Source organism: Rhipicephalus microplus, chromosome 9 (assembly GCF_043290135.1).
Source record: "Rhipicephalus microplus isolate Deutch F79 chromosome 9, USDA_Rmic, whole genome shotgun sequence".
Classification (NCBI taxonomy): Eukaryota; Metazoa; Arthropoda; class Arachnida; order Ixodida; family Ixodidae; genus Rhipicephalus; species Rhipicephalus microplus.
The window spans coordinates 78,993,494-79,016,771 of record NC_134708.1 but is presented as its reverse complement, the minus strand read 5'-3'; the positions used below and the strand labels follow the sequence as shown (position 1 = coordinate 79,016,771).

The 23,278-nt window shown below is 47.7% G+C and overlaps 1 protein-coding gene across 3 annotated transcripts in view; it reads left to right on the top strand.

The window, feature by feature from the left end:
• Window positions 1-23,278, top strand: part of LOC119163186 (multidrug resistance protein mrp-7) — a 102,915-nt gene that overhangs the window by 32,796 nt on the left and 46,841 nt on the right. For all 3 annotated transcript variants that reach the window (XM_075873921.1, XM_075873920.1, XM_037415132.2), the window contains exons 9-11: window positions 7,988-8,150; window positions 17,506-17,763; window positions 21,512-21,715. In XM_075873921.1, the coding sequence (XP_075730036.1) occupies window positions 7,988-8,150; window positions 17,506-17,763; window positions 21,512-21,715 (625 nt within the window). The remainder of the gene's footprint in view (window positions 1-7,987; window positions 8,151-17,505; window positions 17,764-21,511; window positions 21,716-23,278) is intronic.

Below are 23,278 nucleotides of genomic sequence, written 5' to 3'. Positions count from 1 at the left end.
ATTCCTCCCCACCACCTTTACTCCCCCCTGCGCATGCACTTTCCCTCCTTCTTTCTTCTTCCTTACGCTGCCATCCCCCTTTTTGTTGCCTCGTAGAGGCCGATGCAGACAGAGCACGCTAAGCAAATTTCTTGGTTGGGAAAACCGACTGCCCGTGTTCCACAACCGTTCACAGGCCGCACCGTGCATATGGGAACGGGACTTTGACCTCCAAGGTAGTGCCAACGGGAGATTGCTTCTGCACATTTTTCGAACAGTAAAAATTCACAGCATGCGCAACAACTGAAAGTGGACTGCAGGTCTACGTGTCTAATCGAAGTCTTCTCTCCCTCGTTGCCCATGAGCAGCGAGTGACATGTTCTAGTAGGAAATACTGGTCATAGAGTGCGCGCTTTGCGACTCCCAGGGTTTCTCTCTTGTGCGATGACGCGATGAGTGCCAGTGTGAACGTCACCTCCACTGTAACCAATAGCGCTCACTGCTTCGCATCTACACAAGGTTTCATTTAACGGGAGATTGTGTAACTTTTGTCTCGTCCATTTCAGTCGATTCGTTGTATGCACTGCTGATACTACTCATAGTCTTGATGGCTATGGATGAATACCAGAACGCGTGGTGGTTTGTGTTATGGAAGTGCGGATGTGAAACATGAGGAAAGCAACGATGATTGGCTTTGACATGACTGGTCGGTTGGACTCTGCATCACTACACTCTAACATCTAAGGGACTCTCTTTAGGAGGGTATTTCCTCGTCCCATATCCCACACTGTTTTCCAGATTGGAAGTGCGGCAGTGCTTCATCTTAACAGAGTAACATAACTCTCGCCAAAATGAAGTAGCATGGCCCGCCGAAGAGTATAGTACTGCAACTCACGAAAAAATATAGCAGAAATCCAGCCAAAATTGGGTAATCAAAGTGAATGATAGGGTCAGTTGGTAATTCATCGACCAAAATTAGGCTTTAGAATTATTTTTGACAAGTTTCATCACGTGCAGACCATAATGATGGCTAAATAACGATCACTAGTAGAAAGAAAGTCAGAAACGTTGAAGAAAGCTTGCGGAGTCATACTGGAACCCATGACATTTGGACAAATATCAGACTACGAGTCTTGACACGCTACCACTAATTCATTCAGGGCAATGGTAGATGTGTGTTTATTTCGTGTTGTAACTTCTATATTGTTACGGAAAAGAAGAGACACCGTATTGACGAGGCTGGGGATGAGATGTATTCAAAACCAGCTGTAATGGCGTGAGCAGTTCACCAGTGATCGAGCGGAGACAACCCTTCGTCTTCCTCGTCAGGCACACACGAGCGTCGCCCCCTAGAATATCAATATATATATGCATGTAGCATAACCACCGGCGGCACAAGCGCCGTCTCGGCGCATCTAAATGTCAATGTCACTAGGCGAGTTGTAGGGCTTCAAGCGCGCAACATGTACAATATCGGTAGCATGTTGGCCACATGAAGGCGACAGGGTGGCAGGACCAATTTCATATGTTACAGTAGTAACCACACGAAGGACTCGGTATGGAACTGTGTAGCGAGTAAGCAGTTTTTTTGACAAGCCAACTTGACGGGCCGGAGACCAGAGCAGGACCAAAGAACCGGGCGGAAAGTGTACGTCGTGGTGTCGTTGGTCATACAAGCACCGTTGCTTCTCTTGAGAGCTCAGAAGGCGAGTACGGGTGATTTCACGTGCGTGAGCGGCCCGAGTGATAGCGTCCATGGCATATTCACTGGTCAGTACTCCAGGGGATGGTATGACGGTGTCTAGAGACAATGTAGGTTCTCGGCCAAACAGAAGAAAAAATGGAGAGTAACCAGCAGTGTCATGGCGGGAAGAATCGTAGGAAAATGTGACGTACGGCAACGCAAGATCCCAGTCGGTGTGGTTGGTAGAAACATACTTAGCAAGCATGTCTGTAAGAGTTCGATTTAGATGCTCCGTGAGTCGATTGCTTTGCAAGTGGTATGACGTAGTCAGCTTGTGTCTCGTTTTACAGGACTGCAAGATGTCGGCTATGACCTTCGACAAAAAGGTGCGGCCACGGTCTGTAAAGAGCTGCTGTGGGGCTCCGTGTTGCAAAATCACGTCTTTGAGGAGGAAGTTGGCGACATCTGTGGCGCAGCTTGTTGGAAGAGCTCGTCTGATGGCATAACACGTGGCGTAGTCGGTGGCCATGGCTATCCAGTTGTTACCCGAGGAAGACAAGGGGAAAGGGCCAAGTAGGTAGAAGCCAACGTGGAAGAACGGTTCTGATGGAATATCAAGTGGTTGAAGGCGTCCGGCGGGAAGTGTCGATTGTGTTTTGCGGCGGTGACATTTCTCACAAGCCGCAACGTATCTTCTGACTGAGCGTGCAAGCGCTGGCCAAAAGAAGCGTCGGCGTATTCGGTCATAAGTGCGTGACACACCAAGGTTACCAGCAGTAGGAAGGTCATGAAGTTCATTTAGAACTTCCGAGCAAAGGTGTTTCGGAATGACAAGCAGCAGAGCGGGTCCATCCGGCTTAAAACTTTGGCGGTATAATACACCATCGTGGAGCACGAATGAGCGATGGCACTGACTGGAAGATAGTGATTCGAGGCGCTCAATGATAGCACGTAAGGACGTATCATGGTGCTGCTCGTCATCGATGCATGTCATTTGCGAAAGAGAAAATACGTAAGGCTCGGTGTCGGTGTCAGGCATAGTGTTCGACTCAGCGACCGGGTAGCGGGACAGGCAGTCTGCATCTTGATGTAGGCGTCCGGATTTGTACGTCACCGTGTAGGTATATTCTGCGAGTCGCAGAGCCCAGCGCTCGAGCTGGCCAGTAGGATTCTTCAGTGACGTAAGTCAACATAGCGCATGATGGTCAGTTATCACAGAGAAATTAGTGCCATATAAATATGCGCGGAACTTTGAGACTGCCCAAACAAGAGCAAGACATTTACGCTCCGTAATAGAATAGTTGCGCTCAGCAGCTGTGAGGAGGCGGCTAGCCTAGGCGACAACTCGGTCGTGTACCCGTTGGCATTGGGCTAACACGACTCCGATTCCATGACCACTAGCATCGGTTCGAACTTCCGTCGGAGCGAATGGGTGAAAGTAAGCCGATACGGGTGGAGTCGTCAGTAGCGTGATTAGGTGAGAAAAAGCAGCAGCTTGGTCGGTACCTCACGTAAATGTGACGTCTTTCTTCAGAAGCTCTGTGAGGGGTCGAGCGATGGTTGCGAAATCTTTCACAAACCTTCTAAAATAGGAGCAAAGTCCAACAAAACTCCAGACGTCTTTGACTGACTGGGGTACAGGAAAACTGGTGACTGCACGAATTTTCTCGGGGTCCGGCTGCACACCACAGGCGTCGACAAGGTGGCCCAACCCTGTAATTTGCTGGCGTCCAAAGTGGCACTTCGACGAGTTTAATTGAAGGCCTGCAGTGCGGAATATGTCGAGAATAGCTGACAAACGCTGAAGGTGGGTCTCAAACGTTGGGGAATATACAACGGCATCGTCAAGATAACAAAGACATGTTGACCATTTGAGCCCTTGTAGCAGAGAGTCCATCATGCGCTGGAACGTAGCTCGGGCGTTGCATAGTCCAAACGGCATAACCTTGAACTTATATAGGCCGTCTGGAGTTACAAATGCAGGCTGCTCCTGGTCTTTTTTCGTCGACAGTAATCTGCCAGTAGCCGGAACGTAGGTCTATTGTAGAAAAGTATCTGGCGCCGTGGAGACAATCGAGAGCAACATCAATGCGGGGTGATGGGTAAACGTCCTTTTTCGTGATTCTATTCAGATGACAGTAATCCACGCAGAAGCGCCACGTGCCATCTTTGTTTTTAACGAGCACAATGGGGGACGCCCAAGGGCTCGAAGAGGGTTCAATCATTCCTTTGGCTAACATCTTGGTGACTTCTTGTTGAATTACTTTACGCTCGGTGGCAGACACCTGGTATGGTCGCCGATGAATGGGATGAGAATCAGCTGTGTTAATGCGGTGCGTGACGAGTGAAATCTGGCCGAGTGGACGGCTGTCGATGTGCAATATGTCACGGTATGAAGCCAGAAGGCAGCACAGTGCGGCTGACTTCTCAAGTTTGAGGTCCGGGGTGATCAAGGAGCGTAAAGTCGCATTGAGGCACGTGGCATCCTGCGAGTGATGTGGGTGCTCGGGACATACGTCTGCCGTAAAACAGGTGACATGGTCGTCAATTAGGGTCTTAGCGTGGCGACCAAAATTCCTTGGGGTAGCACGTGTTTTATGAAACCAAAATTGATAACAGGTAAATATGTTCGGTTAGAGGCCAAGGTTATGACGGAGTGTGGGTACAGTAATGTCACGCGCCAGGAGAACATCAGTAATCGGTGTCACGATATAATCACCATTGAGCACGGGAGAGGGTGTTGTCATTCAACGAATGTGAGAGCTTTAGGCGGTATCCGGAATAAGTCAGTGGTGCACAGGCTGTTCGGAAGTTCAGAGTGAGAATCCGGGAGAAGAGGAAGTGCTAGGCAGAGAGTACCGGCGGCAATATCTATCAGGGCAGAATGCGTCGATAAGAAGTCCACGCTGAAGATCAGGTCGTGAGGACAATTTTCAAGCACCGTAAATAAAACGGGGACATGGCGGCTGGCAATACTAACACGAGCGGTACACATTCCAGTGATGGCCACAGTTCCACCATCAGTGACACGTGGGGTTTTAGTTGCTGCAGGCGTGAGGACATTTTTGGGCAGGCGACACAGATGAGCACCCATTATAGACACTTGAGCTCCGGTATCAACTAACGCCGTCAAAGAAATACCGTCCACATACACCTCAATCAAGTTCGTATTGGTGGGGAGCGTCAACGGAGGATTTGGATCAGTCGCAAGTGATGCAGCACTACCTCCCGGAGCTGCATGATCTAGTTTTCCGTCAGAGAGGATCCATAGTTTACCGGCGACGGATAGCGGCGTGGTTGGGGCGATGGGGAACGGTGGCGTTGAGGTGACGGTCACCGAGCGGTGGAGTGCCTGTTGGGGACGTCATAAGCAGTGTACACACGACTGGGCGAATATCGACGGGAATCCTCGGTTGGGTGAGAAGAGGAAAATGGGCTCCAGTTCGAGGGCGTCCAAGTGCTGTGGCAGTAGCGGGAGACATGGCCAACTCGGTGGCAGCGGAAGCAGATCGGTTTCTCGTCTGCAGTGCTCCATTCCGCTGGATTTCGGGTACGTGGAAGAAAATGTGAGTCATGGCGTGGTGAATTTGTTGTCATTGGTCTGGAGATGGGTCGGGAGACAGAGCAGGCCACAGGAAAACCGAGCTTTGCAATTTCCTGCCTCACGACGGTTTGAATAACGGAGACCGCCAGAGGCGTTTGTGCGGTGCCATAGTCGAGCGAACGTGGAGGAAATGGTGCCGGACTTGACGTCTCAAGCTCCTGTCGAACTATTTGTGCCGCGCTGTCCTGCATGGTTGGTGCGGCACCGAGGTCGATGCAGGTGGATGTAACAGTAGTGTTGGTAGCCGAGTAAATTGAGGCAAAACACGGCGGCTTTTGGCCATTTAGAAGTGGCGGCATTCCTTGATAATCATATCTACGGTCGTGACGTTGGTGTAGACGAGCAAGTTAAAGGCGTCGTCCGTGATGCTCTTGAGTATGTGGCCCACCTTGTCACTCTCTGTCGTTTGCTCGTCCACTTTTCGGCACAACGCGAGCACGTCCTGTATGTACGAGACATACGACTTAGTTGGGGACTGCACACGAGTGGCGAGTTCTTTTCGCGCACCCATTTGACGACCGGACGGGTCCCCAAAGATGTCGCGTAGTCTCTCCTTGAAGGTATCCCAGCTGGTGAGCTCGGTCTCATGGGCGTTTAACCAGACCCGTAGGGTGCCGTCCAAGTAAAATATTACGTTGGCGAGCATCATGGTAGGGTCCCATCGGTGTGTCTGGCTAACACGCTCGTACATACGGAGCCAGTAGTCAATGTCAAGCCCTGGTTTTGCGGAGAATGTACCGGTATCACGGGATGTGGGCATCGTCAGATATGTTGTGGCTGGAGATACAGATGGAGACCCTGATGGGTTGTTGTCGTTGGTAGCCGTGGCCGGAGACTGAACGGTGCGGCCACTGCGAAGCTTCGTGGTGAAGACGGGGAACGTTCCACCTCCACCAAATATGTTACGGAAAAGAAGAGACGTGGTATCGACGAGGCTGGGGATGAGATGTATTCAAAACCAGCGGTAAAGGCGTGACCGGTTCACCAGTAATCGAGCGGACACAACCCTTCGTCTTCCTCGTCAGGCACAGACGCGCGTCGCCCCCTAGAATATCAATATATATGCATGTAGCAATATCATGTCGGTTATGTCTTCATTTTCCTGCTCAGAGACGCAGACTGAAGTGTTCCCGCGCGTTAGTCTTTAATTGGTGTTGTGCTTTGTGACATAAAAGTGATAACAAGCACGTTTTGCTGGGAAGAGGATTAGCGTAATCGAAGATGTGTATGGCATTCGTAGTCACTCGCTTAGTGGTTAGCCATTTCTGTGGCAGAAACACGACAATTCTGAAATGAACACTGAACAATTCAGTGTTTGTCATCTTCATGGACATACCTTGGTCATTCTTGTTTCAGCTTCATTATCTTGCGCTGTGAGGGCTGCGTATCGAATGAGCTTTATTAAAGGATTATAAATTAGTGTACCATTTCATTGTGGAATGGATGAACTGTTGTGCGCCTTTGCTTGCACAACAAAATTCCTTCATAACGACAGAATGGCGTAATTCAAAGCTGCGCGAACATTAAAAACTGTAGTTCAATCAATCAATCAATCAATCAATCAATCAATCAATCAATCAATCAATCAATCAATCAATCAATCAATCAATCAATCAATCAACGAATCAATTTTTATTTATTAGCAACAGAAATGTAGTACAATGCAAATAATTATGAAGGAGGAGGTTCCAAGGTTACAAACCACAGGTGCGACCTTCTGTGTATTAGGAGAAACTAAAGCACAAACAACAGAAGAGCAGCTTTTTTAAGTGTTACAAGTCAGAAGGGTGGTTCGAAATGTTCAGAGTAGCACATCAGCAATCTTTTACAAACAAGGCAAAATATAAACTATAAATAAAATGCAACAGTTATAGCTTAGTTATGCAGCAATTGTGCAGCAGTTCTCGCCATTATTGTGACTCTGTATGGCCAATGACTTGTCCTACGTCTCAGTAATAATTATACACTGTACGCGCTACCGGTATCTTTCGGGGGCATATTCCTGATGCATCTCTATACCTATTTCATTATTCTACCTTTGAACTTGAAATACAAACTTAGACTCAAAATACGCTGATTTTTTCGTCCACCCGGCTGGCCCGTACAGTTGTTCTAGATAGAGATATACGTGTTCACTAGCATTATTAGATAGGAAGCAGCTTAAGACGGAGTTCAATGCAGTGTGCGGCGTGACCACCCATACTCCCTCTCTCTCCTCTTCTACGCTTCCCTTCTCTCCCCTTCCGTGGCATGCACACCCCTACAGCACATGCGCGTCCCGTCTCCTTCTTTCTTTATTCTAACGTGCCCGCTCTCCTCTATGCAACGCAGGCCCGAACTTGCTTCTGCGCGTGGGCCTGCGGAAATGGCTGTGTAAGAGGCTGTGGCCTCTCTCGCTTACACCCTCTAGGCAATAACACGATGGAGTAGGGGAACAATATTCTGCAGACACGCAAGAAACCACGTGATCCCACGTGGCGTGGCGCGCACCAACAAGAGATCGGGACGAGTAATAGCAACAGAAACTAACTGAATTTATGGTGTGCTTTCCTTGAAAGGAAGCGTTACCATAGGGCAAGGTGCCCGGATTAATTTAGCTTTTACTCGACCCATGCGCTGCTTCGCATGCTACTCATGATCCCCTTTATTGTAATATGGTGTAACTTCGAGTCTCTCGCATTTGTTGTGGATCAGCACGAGTAATTTACTTCATTGTGCAGGCTACTAATGGCCAGCTCCACCCGAGGAGACATGACGGCGGCGGCCATCTTGCTGGTTGCGGTCAGCGCGGCCGAGTATCTAGTGTCGGTCTATCATATGGACATCATCATCGTGTTCGGTTGCCGCATGCGAGCCATGATGCAGGGGGCCATTTTTAACAAGGTAATCACAACACTGTATTTTTCATGACCGTTCATTCTGTGTATCAGGTTAGGCGCCCCTAAAATCATGATCTTTTTTTTGCTCGCGCTTATTCCTTCATTGGCATTTCCTCTTTCTCGCCTTATAAGTATATTTGCAAACTCTGAGTGGTTATGCTGCTTTTTTATATCTCTCACAGAGCAACTGCTTTAAAACAGAATCAATAAGTGTGCCGACAGATATTAGCACATCCCGATCACTATGACGCTTGAATTATTCGGCCTAGCCGTATGGTTCACCAACTATGCAATAAAAAAAATACGAATGACCCCTTGAATACAACATGAAAGAAAAAAATCCGCAGATTACACGTACCTGGGAACCACGTTATGCGAAGCATGTGGAGGAAAGGTGACCTTGCTGTATTTTTTATTGAGCGGCACGTAATGAAATGACGCTAAATATATGTACAAATGTTGCACGCACAGACATTTGTTGAAGAGCTGCAGATGTTTATATGACCAGTTGTATGGCCTTGCACAATGATGTCAACAGGAACATGTGCATTTGCAACACCAGAGGCTGATATGAAGCGCTGATACTCGCGAAGATGCTGTCCCCGGGCACTGCTACATAAATCAACTTTAACGCATGGCAACTAACCACATCTGACGTTAACCCTAAGTGACGGCTGTATCAAAATAGTACCTGTGTAATGTTTATAAAACTGGGTAGGCAGCACTGCAATAACTTTTAACCTTTCACGAAGATAAGCGTCTATTTGAAAAGTAGGGCCGAGACCTGGCGTAGCTCTGTGGTAAAATTTTTCATTGGCATCCAGGTTGCTTGGGTTCGATTCTAGGTGGGACTCGTCGGGTTGGCACTGCCAATGTCGGGTATTTATGAACACTCGTGCGTTAAAATTGACCATGTGTCTTCTCGTTGTTCCTGGGTAGATACCAAGTGTCAATCACCTGTGGCACATGCCCACATACCAGCCGCACATACCCGCCCGTGGGTATGTGCCACCGTCTGGATGAAAGTGTTTGACGACGTACGCGACGGGATTGTGACATAATTCTTGTCTTGACAAGCGCGTCATATTCGTGAAACCATCTTACCCTCTCATGCTAATTTTGGTTCACGCCAAGTAAATGGGGTGTCCACGAGAGCACCTGAACGGAAGAGGCTAGATAGATAGATAGATAGATATGCTCAAAGTCGCCGAAGTTGGCTAATAAATGCTTCGCATTTAATACTTCAATTCATACTATACTCGAAGTGATACCTGGACATCGTATATATATATATATATATATATATATATATATATATATATATATATATATATATATCCTCCTGACTTCCGGGTTGGATTTTGGCCCACCAAATTTCCTGAATCTTTCACAACTGGGTGGGTAGATTACGAAGATAAAAAGTTAAGCTTATTATTTGCGTGATGCCTTTGGTTTTGGTATGGCGTGATGTCCAATTAATTGGACGCTGGAACCGAATTGAAGCGTTAAGTAGTGGGCCTGATGCAATACAAAACAAGGTTGCCAAAGAAAATTATGACAAATTCTAGAATAACTGCAACTTAATATTCAACATTAAACAAATGCTTAAGAACTACACAAAAGTGGACCTTAATTTTCGCCGTTAAACTTCTATTACGCTGCTCTTTTGAACACCACCATGTTTTCTTCTTTGTTTCGGGATATCGTGGTGCAATTTCGACAAACCTTTATAGAGGGCACTAGTAGATGTCGAAAATATTGAAAAAATGGTGTTTGATGAAGAAAACATGCTGAGATCTTTGTAGTTATGGAGTATTTGATGTCCAATATATTGGACAAATCGCCATAGCTGGAAGTCAGGAGGATATATATATATATATATATATATATATATATATATATATTGTGAAGAAGAAAGAGCGTCGTTGGCAAGCAACATCGCCACCGCTTGGGTACTGGGTGCTGGGCTTCGCTCGCTCGGCTCGTGCTGATCATCGCCGGCATCTGCTTGACCGTTGCTCTTGCACGATCGTGTTTCTTCGTAGGACCACCGTCGCAACAGTCGTCAATAAACCCTTTTTCAATTGGTGGAGGTGCTGACATTCCCCGTCGCCTGAACCTGGGTGCTGCCATTCGCCGTCGCCTGAACCTGGAGCTGCGCAACCGAACGCTACCTCCCATCATGGCTACAAACAACGCGCAACCTGGCTCTTCCACTCCATCCCCCAGCAACCCCGGCGTTCTTCGTTTGCGAGAGCCCAAGGTCTTTAGCGGAGCTGATGAGACCGACGTGGAAGACTGGTTCGCTAACTATGAACTGGTGAGCGCTAACAACAAGTGGGATGACGCGGACAAATTGACTTACGTCATCTTTTACCTCACTGACGTGGCCGAAATGTGGTATAATAACCACAAAAACGACATCACGACGTGGTCCATCTTTAAAACCTTGTTTGCTGACGTTTTTGGCCGACCCGTAGTCCGCAAGTCCAGAGCCGAACAACGCTTGCGGACTCGCGCACAAAAGCCAACGGAATCTTTCACCAGCTACATCGAAGACATTATTGGTCTTTGCAACCGTGTGAGCACCACCATGCCCGAGTCGGAGAAGATTCAACACATCCTCAAAGGGATAAATGACGGTGCATATCAGCTGCTCCTGGCCCGTAATCCTGCCACCGTTGCGGAACTTGTCACTTTGTGTCAAAGTTTCGACGAGTTGAGCAAGCAGCGCGCCCTGACTCGCCCATTTTCCTCACACGCCGACTCGCTCTCCAGTCTCACTTCTGTTCCCGACCACTCACCAACCCTGCAAGAGATTAAAGACTTTGTGCGTGAAGAAGTAGCTCGGCAACTGTCGTTGATTCCCTTCACGCAGCAGCCGCCGTCCTCTCGTCTGCCCTCACCACTCCGCGACGTTATTGCCGAAGAGGTAGCTCAGGCTGTTCCCGTCGCTGCCCACCAGCAGCCTGTGGCCATGCCTGTTGCCCATGCGCCGGCTATGCAGCCCGTGGCCGCGCCCCTTACGTATGCCCAGGTGGTACGTAGCAGACCCCGCCAGCAGCATTTGCCACCCATGTCTTCAGTCGCTCCCCACTCCACCCCATTTTCGACACCTTGGGCCGCACCACGAGTCAGCAATTCCTGGCGCACTCCTGACAATCGACCAATCTGCTACGCCTGCGGTACTCCAGGACACGTGGCACGATATTGTCGCCGTCGCTTCCAACCACTCCGCGACGCTACTCGGCCGTTACCGTATGACCCACAGCCCATGCACATACCTGCTCCCTATCCCTCACCGCAGTATGGATGCACTAACTTTCCTGAGTCTCGGTCACACCAGCCTCAAACTCACTCTCCCCGCTCCCCATCTCCTCGCAGGCGATCACTGTCCCCAATGCGTCCTAGACCCGCTTCCTCCAACCGGGAAAACTGAACGCCGCAGTTCCAGAGGCAAGAACTGCGCCGTCGTCGAAATGCTCAAGTCCTCGCACTTCACCAGCTAACGTCGTCGCTATATCTGTCGATGGTGTTTCTACCTTTGCCCTCGTCGACACAGGTGCTGCCGTTTCTGTTATAGCCGCCCAGCTCTGCCGCTCCCTACGCAAAGTGACCACGCCGCTCTCTGGACTATCGCTTCGTACAGCTAGCGCACAACAAGTTCGACCTCTTGGCACCTGTACGGCCCGCATATTCATCCAAGGCTCTATGTACGTTGTCGAGTTCATCGTCCTTTCGGTGTGCTCGCATGACGTTATCCTAGGGTGGGACTTTCTGTCAAATCATCATGCCATCATCGACTGCGCACGCGCTGAAGTTCAATTTTCGCACCTGTGTGACGAACCTTTGCACGAAACCCTTGAGCGGTCGCCAAAACTTGTCGTGCGTGAGGACACTGAAATTCCGCCAGCCTCTCTTGCCGTTGTCCCGGTTTGCTGCGATGACTATAACGATGCTACAGTAATGTTTACACCTTCCGACATTTTCATGAGCCGCAGAGCCGTTTCCTTGCCTTTCGCTACACTCGACGTCACTGCGGGCCGAAGCAATATTTTCGTCCACAACCCCCTTTCTGCACCGCTTACGCTACTTGCCGGCGAATGTCTCGGTCGTGTGGAGTACCTCGATTCCTGTTTATTCCTTAACATGCCAGACGAATCGTGCAGTAGCGCCTCGACCGAACTTCATGCCCTTTCCCCACTGGAGTGCTCATCGAGTGACACCTTCTCGAGTTCCATCGCCGACACCTTAAGTGCCCATGAACGCGCCGAGCTTCTTAATCTCCTCCAGCACTTCGCGAATTCATTCGACGTTTCTCAGCCGCAATTGGGTCGGACTTCCGCAGTGCACCACTACATTGACACCGGTTCGCACCAGCCATTGCGTCAAAGACCGTACCGTGTCTCTGCTGCAGAACGTCACGTCATCAACGACCAGGTCGAAGAGATGCTACGCCGTCGCGTTATTCGACCATCGCACAGTCCTTGGGCATCTCCTGTCGTTCTAGTTCGAAAAAAAGATGGATCGATTCGATTTTGCGTCGACTACCGGCGATTAAACAAGGTGACGCGGAAAGACGTCTATCCATTACCGCGCATAGACGACGCCCTTGACAGCCTACAAGGAGCCGAATTCTTCTCCTCCTTAGACTTACGATCTGGATACTGGCAGGTTCCTATGGCAGAAGCTGATCGCCAGAAAACTGCGTTCATTACACCAGATGGCCTGTACGAATTTAACGTAATGCCATTTGGTCTTTGTAATGCTCCTGCCACGTTTGAACGGCTCATGGACAACACACTGCGTGGGCTGAAGTGGTCTGTGTGTTTATGCTACCTCGACGACATTGTCGTTTTCTCTCCCGATTTTCCTACGCATCTGCTTCGGCTCCAACTGGTTCTGACGTGTTTAACCAACGCTGGGCTCCAACTGAACCTTAAAAAGTGCCGCTTCGCCGCGCGAGAGCTGTCCATCTTAGGGCACATCGTCTCCAAGCATGGTGTTCGACCCGACCCTGCAAAACTGCGAGCAGTCGCTGAGTTCCCGAAACCTACAACACTGAAAGAATTACGCAGTTTTGTCGGACTATGTTCGTACTTCCGGCGCTTCGTGCGAAATTTTGCATCGATCATGTCACCACTGACCAACCTCCTACGCGGTGATGCAGACCTTTCATCCTGGTCTTCTGACTGCGACGTCGCGTTTGCCACGCTCCGTAGTCTGCTAACATCTCCTCCAATTCTTCGGCATTTCGACCCAACAGCTGCAACGGAAGTTCACACAGACGCTAGTGGGGTTGGTCTAGGCGCCGTCCTCGCCCAACGCAAGCCGGGCTACTCCGAATACGTCGTCGCTTATGCGAGTCGCACACTTACTAAAGCTGAGGCCAATTACAGCGTCACTGAAAAAGAGTGCTTGGCGCTAGTGTGGGCGCTTCGCAAGTTCCGCCCTTATTTGTACGGTCGCCCATTCGACCTGGTAACGGACCACCATTCACTTTGTTGGCTCGCCACATTGAAAGACCCTTCTGGCCGCCTAGCTCGGTGGGCACTGCAAATCCAGGAGTACGACATTCGTGTCATCTATCGCAGCGGACGCAAGCATTCTGACGCCGACGCCCTGTCGCGTTCGCCTTTACCTCCCGACTTGGCCTGCGGAACCACTGGTATCTCCATCGCATCTCTCGACCTCGACTCCTTTACCAGTGAACAACACAAGGACCCGTGGATCGCTTCTCTTTTTAACTGTCTTTCTGGATCGTCAACCACTGCGGTACCACGATCTCTCCGACGTCAAGCTGCTCATTTCGCCATTCGTGATCGGCTACTACACCGACGCAACTACGCCCCCGAAGGTCGTAAGTGGCTCTTGGTTGTCCCGCGCAGCTTGCGATCACAAATCTGCGCCTCCTTTCACGACGATCCCCAATGTGGTCATGCCGGCGTTTTCAAAACTTACGAACGCATTCGCCATCGCTTCTACTGGCGCGGAATGTATAATTTCGTTCGAAAATTCGTTATGGGCTGTCCTGACTGTCAACGTCGCAAATCACCGCCTTTCCACTCGTCCGGTGCGCTTCAACCGCTTCCGTGCCCTGCCAAACCTTTCGATCGGGTCGGAATTGATCTCTATGGCCCTCTACTGACAACATCAGATGAAAATCGGTGGATTATAGTCGCTGTGGACCATTTAACACGCTACGCTGAGACCGCCGCCCTTCCAAGTGCCACTGCGCGGGACGTAGCATCCTTTATCCTTCATCGCTTCATATTACGACATGGTGCACCTCGAGAACTACTAAGCGATCGAGGTCGAGCCTTCCTATCAGAAGTCGTCACGTCTCTGCTTTCTGAATGCCATGTTGTTCATCGCAAGACCACGGCATACCACCCGCAGACTAACGGGCTCCCCCGCAGACTAACGGGCTCCCCCGCATACCACCCGCAGACTAACGGGAAAGATTTAACCGCACCCTTGGCGATATGCTCGCCATGTATGTGACATCCGATCATACTAACTGGGATCGCATTCTTCCATTCATTACGTTCGCATATAACACCGCGGCACAGTCTACCACTGGATTTTCACCTTTCTTTCTTTTTTATGGACGCGAACCATCCCACACCATCGATACTCTCCTTCCATACCGTCCTGACGCATCCGAATGCCCATCTGTGTCCGAAGCTGCCCGAAATGCGGAAGAGTGCCGTGAACTCGCACGCACCTTTACGTCTCGAGAACAACAGCGCCAGAAAGAAAACAACGTCGACTCTTCACAAAGCCCCAGCTATTCCCCGGGATCACTTGTATGGCTGGCTGTTCCTTACCAAACCCCCGGCATTTCCTCAAAACTCGTTCCAAAGTACGAGGGCCCATACCACGTTTTGGAGCAAACCTCGCCGGTGAATTTTCTCATCGAGCCACTTTCCCCATCTGACGACATGCGCCGGCGTGGACGTGACATCGTCCACGTCGCCCGCTTTAAGCCATATTATAGCCCTCTGCCTCCAGACTCTTAGGTCGCCAGGATGGCTCTTTTTCGGCGGGGGCAAATTGTGAAGAAGAAAGAGCGTCGTTGGCAAGCAACATCGCCACCGCTTGGGTACTGGGTGCTGGGCTTCGCTCGCTCGGCTCGTGCTGATCATCGCCGGCATCTGCTTGACCGTTGCTCTTGCACGATCGTGTTTCTTCGTAGGACCACCGTCGCAACAGTCGTCAATAAACCCTTTTTCAATATATATATATATATATATATATATATATATATATATATATATATATATATATATATATATATATATATATATATATATATATATATATATATATATATATACATATATATCAGTGTGGGGCAAAAAAAGAGCTTTTTAGGAAGTTGTAAGCCTTTAACTACTCGGAGCCCCGTCAACATTTCGTCGTAGGAAGAAGGGTGCCGCGTGTTGCGGCACCCTTCTTCTTCGAAATGTTGACGGGGCTCCGAGTGACGGGGCTCCGAGTTCTTAAAAAAGCTCTTTTTTGCCCCACACCGAACCGCCAGAGCCAGGAAGCGCCGTCTGGTCGGGAAGAATGCGTTAGTGAAAGGAAGCATACACAGACCGCTGACATCAGAAAGGTGAAGGGGAAAAAGGGGAGAGAGATGAAAGGGGACGTGGAAGGAAGAGTGGAAGGGGGGCGCCCGAGGGGAGTCTACCTTATATTCTTTTTTCTTTCTTTCTTCTTTTTCTTTTCTTCTTTTTTTCTTTTTTTCTGTCTTTTTCCTCTTTCCTTTCCCTCTGATTTGAGATTGTATAAAGCTGAGCACCAACAAACTGTACCTTTAATCCTGATGAAGGCCAGACTCTAGGCCGAAACGTCGAAATAAACGACGCTGTGACCGCTCACGGAGGATCTACTGAACTATATATATATATATATATATATATATATATATATATATATATATATATATATATATATATATATATATATATATATATATATATATATATATATATATATATATATATATATATATATATATATATATATATATATATATATATATATATATATATATATATATATAATTAGGTCGCTGTATCAAGAATGAAATTCACTAGACTATTCGTTTCCTGCGTAGCACTTTGCCAAAAATGTGATTTTTTCATGCTCGCACCGGCTTTTTAAAAGCAGGAAGATCATTCAAGGCTAACGGACGCTGTAACAACCTGTTCACATTTATTTATATTTAGGGAGAGTGTATGTGTAAAAACTAGCATAAATAATCACGAAGTAGATAGTGTCATTCAGTACTAGGTTAATTAATTATTATAATGATCTGTATACTATTGATACATTCATGTGGAGAAATTTATTACCTTGGTTTACGTAATATTTACCACTAATAAGTGGAGCTTTCAATGAAAAGAAAGTGTGCATAAGTGCAAACTTTAGCCTTTATTTGGTTAAACAGGCGATAAACTTTTCGAACAATGAAACCACTTTAGTATTTGACCAATATGCCTTCTAAATACTCATGTTTAATGTAGTATACATTTAGACACATCAGCAGGCAATGAAGAGAAGGGAAACATAGAGAAAATTGATGTGTAGTATTCAGCGCAGTTTGGCAATGATGACATAGAATGGAATCAAAGTGGATGAAAACTCAACTTGCTGCTGGATCTGACCGAACATACAGCCCTCGGATAACACATGCGTTCCATGCTATGCCGATTAAGGAAGAGTGACCATCGTTTTCCCATTCACTTTGTTCGGTATTTCTCTGCGCGTATGATCCTGGTAATGTTAACTAGAACCACTCGCATCTATGACGGCAAGCTGAAACACACTTTCTGCCAGCTTGCGTAGCGTATAACTGGACGAAATAACTAATTTACAGCTGACGAATGAACACTTTCATGCTACTTGCAGACGTTGAGTCTGCCCGAACGAGACCGTCGTGATCAAAGAAATAATGGGGAGTAGTTTTCTTAACTTTAAAGTTCCTGGCCCCATAGCAACTCCTCCTCATAGGCGGGGCAGGTTTCAACGTTAAGAAGGCCCAAAATAAGGTCCCTAGATGAAAGAAGTTAGCCAAAAGTTCTACGCAGCGTTTCCTTGCTATTATGTCACTGTAGGGGGCTGACTTTGCATCCCTCGCCCTGCCAAATCACAGTGCACCCCTCCCTATTGAGTGTATAGAGCTGATTTGCATTCCCCTCTTAGGCCACTAGGGGGTGGCCACCCTTTCCCGTGCGTTTGACATAAGGGTTCGCCCCCCCCCCCTGCCCATGTGCGTACGCCTATGGCTAACTCCGAACATGTCACTGCGTACGTATGAAAGTTACGGACGGGCGCCTGTCGTCTTTCAGGCGGTCCACATGCCTGCGACCATGAGGAACACCTACCCGACCGGCGCCGTGGTGTCTCTGCTGGCGGTGGACTGCGGCACACTGGCGCTTAGCGTGATGGTGTTCCCCATGCCAATCGGTGGACTCATCACCATGCCCGTGGTACTCTGGCTCCTTGCCGAGAGAACGGGCACCTACCCCACACTCTGCTGCTTGGCCTGGATGATCGTGGTCTTCTTGATGCCTTTCGGCGCGTTCAAGTTCCAGAGAAAGTTTTGGGTAAGTCAAGGCGAGTTAATTCAAGTGTTTAAGTGCAGAAAACAAGCGTTTGTTCGCTTTGGTGCAGATTCTTCAAGCTTGCATATGTAACTGGCGATCATACGAAGCAATATAGTGTTCTTCGGGATTACTGAATTGAAAGCGCTGTGTTTTTAGATGCGGAGCAGCTCTTTGACTAGCCTGTGTAACGCTGTCCCTCCGTGTACCCCCACTGCGCATGCTCGCGTCTCGTGCCTGCCCAGGAAGACACCCGCAAAACTGTCGCTCCTCTCCCCCTTTCTCGGCTTGAAAGGCTGACGCAGGCAGTGTCTGCTAGGAAAAAAACTGACTGCTCACGCTGCACAACCGTTCGCTGGCCACCTCGCATATCTAGGCACGGAATCGCGCGTTCGAAATTCAGTCAAGGACACATTTGTTTGGCTTTCGCTTGACTGGACGATTTGCTTGACTCGAGTAGATGTGATGTAAGCAACAGTATACCTGCAACCAGTAGTGGGGCACAGCCTAACATCAGCGTCCCACCACTTGTTGAAGCCAACGCTTCTCCTTCATCTAATAAGTTTAGTAGAGACAAAATGGCAATTAGGTATTCCGAAACCATACATAATTACGCAATATTCACGTGATATCGCCACCACTGTGTGACGCGTTCACTCGTGTTCCCCCCGTGGGAAGATGTGGGCGGCTTTCTTTACAAGGGGGAATTATAAAAATTAAGTTGGTCATTAAGTCATATCACTAACAAAACTCAATCAATCAATCAATAAAACATTGGCCCCGTATCTGCATGTTTCACTGCAAATTTCGTTGAAAGGGCGGTGGAGCCAGGTAGTACTATCTGGTATCCGCAATATCTGGTAACAGAAAAGAAGAACTCGTGGCATACCAGCAGAGCCTTGAGTATCGACATTAGAAGCGTCGAGTTCAAATACGGCTGTCTGAATATTTCTACTCATACGCTTCACATATGCACTTTTCTGAAGCCACACGTGTGCGCACCTGTGTATGAGATGTACCACTGGAAAGGGGATGGTACGACTCCGGGAAATACATTGTGCAAGTGAAAGCATGGTAAATCATGGATATATGCATATTATGTTCGTATATCATAGACTTCGTAGTACTAAAAGAAATTGTTAGTTGAGGTGAATGCTTTCTCTCAAATCAGGGATCATGCTAATTGGCTATACAAACTGTTTTTCTATTACTGTATTACCCCGTGTTTATTAACGCCCATTATCTACAACGTTGGCCATAGCCGAAATCATGTATCGTTAATCTGACGCCCATAACCCTTATGTTGTTACGTTCATGTGCTCTCTGTGTCACTACAGGGCTTCGGTGTTGATAAAGGCAAGCGAAAATGCCCCTCTTCCCTCCTGCTGCAGCGAAACGTTTGAGTGACTCCTGGCACGAGTCGACATGATTTCAATGTGGGTTACACTGAAGGAAGAATTTCTTTCGGCTTGCTTGAGTAACTGTACTTCAATAATTGGATGGTAGTGCTTCATCTTATGATTTGGTAAGCGATAAAGGGCTAATAAACATTCGCGAACGTCTAGGAAGCTTGGCGAATGTACACCTGAGTATGAGTGGAATGAAGGCGCGCAAAGTGCCCTGCTCTTGCACGAACTGAGATTGCGTGAACTTGATAAATTTGGTGTATCCTTCTTTGTTATACATGTGTTTGCTAACAAGAACCCGGTTACAATAGTGAAGATATGTAATATTTCTCCGAAACTCAGGAATTCCCACGGGCAAACTGTCTCTGGAATCATGGCACGAAATACAAAACTACAGGCATTCGTCTTTTAAGCCGCCTTCTTACAATCAGTCTGAAACAACGAGCACAATTTCGAATGGAAGTGGTCTACACATAATCAGAGGAAGAAAGCTAGGAAAGGCAAGGGGGTTAGCCAGCCACACATCTGGTTTGCTACCCTGCACTCGGAGAAGAGACGAAAGGGCGGAAAGAGACAAATAAAAAAAATAAAGAAGCGATGGGCAGAGTCCCAAGCACGCCGGGGTGAACACAGTTCACAGGTGCCTGCTCAGCTCTGCATTGCAGTAGCTCTTAAGTAGCCTTTTGCCCCCAATACTTGATGTTTCTCCTTAGCATATATCCTGCTGTGTATATATATAGTAATGTGCACGTCTTTGTTTTAATTTAAAATGCCGTATGACAGTAAAAGAACTAACATCGTCGATTTCACTTTACAGCAAAGCTATACATATGGCTAGGGGAACGAAAAACTACCACAACTTACATGCAACAGATATTCGGGAGGACCTACTGGTCCTCTAAAAACAAAAAAAAAAAAAAAACGTCGTCCGCATGGAAAAATGTCTGTGCCACCGAAATTGCACTAGTCCCAGAACTCAGCGCTCAGCCACTATGCAGTAGAGAACATATACGGGTGGCAAACACAAACGAGGATATCTGGGTAGACGTTACAGCTGATAAAAACTGGAATGAACCACCGGGATAAACCCATACCACACAACGCGACAAGACACTTTAGCTTCGCTGGTTGACCACCTGGGTTCCAATTTATTTACTGTTTATAATTTATCTGCTGTTTGCCAACATCCCTGCTCATTTGATTGTTAGGCAGTACAGTTCATGCGATTTGTCCCTGTCACATATTTATGAATTGCGGCCATGAAAGTGCATACCGGCTCTTGGTGCCCATAGTTTTCTGAGATTAGACTGAGTATTCTAAAAAAATATCTACGCAGAATTGCTAGCTACGGCGCAATTCAGCCAGTCGTGATGTTGGTATTTGAACGAAGGATGCCATCTACTGGCAAAAAAAAAGCACTTCAAGGGTCTATAAACCTCTTCGAGTTTCGAGACGAGAGAGTGCTTTCTTTCTCGCTTTCGCTACCCTTTGTGCCAATGCTATCGCCACTTCTCTACATGTTTTTCTATCAAACAGGCATAAATTGGAAACACTAATCATCGAGCCTGCCAAAATTGCACCTTTTTTTCCCTTCATCACAACCTTTCATTTATGTTTGCGTAGTAGAAAACGCACTACAATACGCAAAATCTGTTGTTCGCCCGTGAGAGTACCACACTCGTTTATGAACTTTATTTAGCTGTATTAGGGTTCCAGTCACAAAAAATGTTAGCAGCGCTCGTTCACGGCCACGTTGGAATGGTTGAAAAATTTTGGAATTATTGAAGACCACTTTGTTAAAATTATATGCGCACATGCGAATTGCCAAATTTAAGGGAAAGCTCATGCGAGCACCAGCGTTGACTATTCATGGAAAGACAACGCTTTCCTAAGATGATCAGACTGCTCGACGACCAACGACTGTTCACGCCGCTATTGGTTTACAGTGTTAATCGCTCGCGCGTTCTGTTATCATTTTCCCGGCACAAGCTTAGCCAAAGGAAAATTTTGGTCTCGGAAACACCTAAAACTACCTTCGTCAACATCACGGCTACTTGAGAAGAGTTAGGCGGAATATGACTAAACGGGCCTGTGAGGGCATGTCAAAACAGGGTAGAACAGAAATTGCGACGGATGCTTCTCGTATATGGGCCCATCGAGAGGTAATCACCTGGTTACGTCATGTGAACAAACTTCTGGTGCCCCGAAGTGCACCGAAAAGATTGGAAATTGCAGGGGAGGATAACGCACACGTTCTCTGTATTTCCGAAAATTCTTGACGAGACCTCAAAAAGAGATAACTACTTGAAATCGGCTTATCATCTCCATTGGACTCTGTCTTGCAGCAACTACAAATGAAAGCCCGCGATGAGCGCATCAAGAGCCTGTCAGACTTGTTCGCGTCCATCCGAACGGTGAAGATGTACGCCTGGGAAGAGGCCCTGCAAGAGACGGTGCACCGCTTGCGCAACGTCGAGCTGTCTTGGCTGTTCCGGGCGAACCTACTGGACGGTGTGCTGGATTCCGTCTACACAGCCTCAACATCTGTGGTGTGTACAGCAAAAGATGCACGTGAATGTGTTGCATGTGACTGTATTTGTTTCAACGCTATGTTCATCTTACTGCACGATGTCGCTAAACGACCTGCAGCTGAGTTCACTGTATTTTGTTCTTGCATTGATAAGTTTCATTTCATGAAATGAGACGCAATGAGGAGGTGATAGTGATCGTGCTTGTAAAAAATTGGGGACCCTTAAGCTTCGCCTTTAAGAGTTGAACGTGATAGCGAAATCCGGCCCCTAGTGCACCCTTCAACCACCAGGTGCATACTTATGTTTTGTTATACGCACACACACAAACACGCACACAGTAGATTGGACCAGCACGTGCTATCATCGCCGAATGGGCTCGTTTTCGTCGTGAGACCTGTCGAACAATGCGTTAAAGGGGCCGTGAAACACTTTTTTTTAAACTAACCATGGAATGAATTCACTAAAAGAGCTTATAGCCTCACGAATTCAACGCCGCAAAAATTTTAAGAATCTGTCCAGTGCGAATGGAGTTAAAGTCGCATGCTGCAATTGCGTTATCTCTTCTCTTGCCCCGACGAAAGCGCTAGAAGCCAAGCAGGGAGGGGTGGCAGGACAAAAAAAAAAAAAAAAAAAACTACTGCACCTCGTGACCTTGAGCAATTTTTTTTTTCGTCGAAGGCGCGGCTTCTTTAGTGTGATCACGCGCGCACGCGTGGACAAAGAGTGGCCTCCCGCGGCTATCTCGGTAACTTGATTTTTCGGTCACTGACGCATAGACGATTTTTCTCTCACAACCAACGGGGCCGACGCCGGCGGCGGGTTTACTTCAACACGAGCTCTTTAACGCTATCGCGTTAAAATACAACTTCTTTGAGCATTACTTCGAAACCAAAATCGTGAAGATGGCTCAGTAGCTTTAGAACTTTGCTAAACCTCCTCTAGCACCAGGGTTTAAATGGAGGAAAGACTGCCTGTTTCTGCCACAAATAATAAAGCGTCATTTCAAATTGGGCAATCAGTGGTGGCTACTACCCGAAAGGAACCCCGTGCTTGCCCCTCTTTCAGAGTTCGTGGCCGTAATACACTTTTAGCTGCTGCCTTCTCAGAGTGGAACAGCTTAGCGGGCTTATTTAGAACCTTAACCACCCGTAAAATGACGGAGGAATACATACACATCTGACGCCTGGTAGTAGTGCTTTGGTGTAATAACAGAGCTCATAAAGTCACCATGCTTTCGCTTAAAGGGGTTTAAACCTGAAAGCTATCTTTTTGATCTTTCATTCTATGTACTCACCCTTTCGCGCACCCCCCGAAAGCTTTCCGCATATAACGCGACTTCGCATTGTCTCAAAATGCAGTGTATGCCTCACTTAGTCCCTCCTTGATCCACGAGTACGGACCTTTGGCTAAGTGATGATGAATGGCAAATACTCCAGTGTGTCACGTCAAATTACGTGACATCATAGCGATGTAGTAATGACGTCATATGAAAGCGTCGCAAATTTAGTTGATATGTGGCCCCACAATGACGTTTTCGCGTGGCGATTTTGTGCAGCACCCGCATCGACAGCGATGACATAT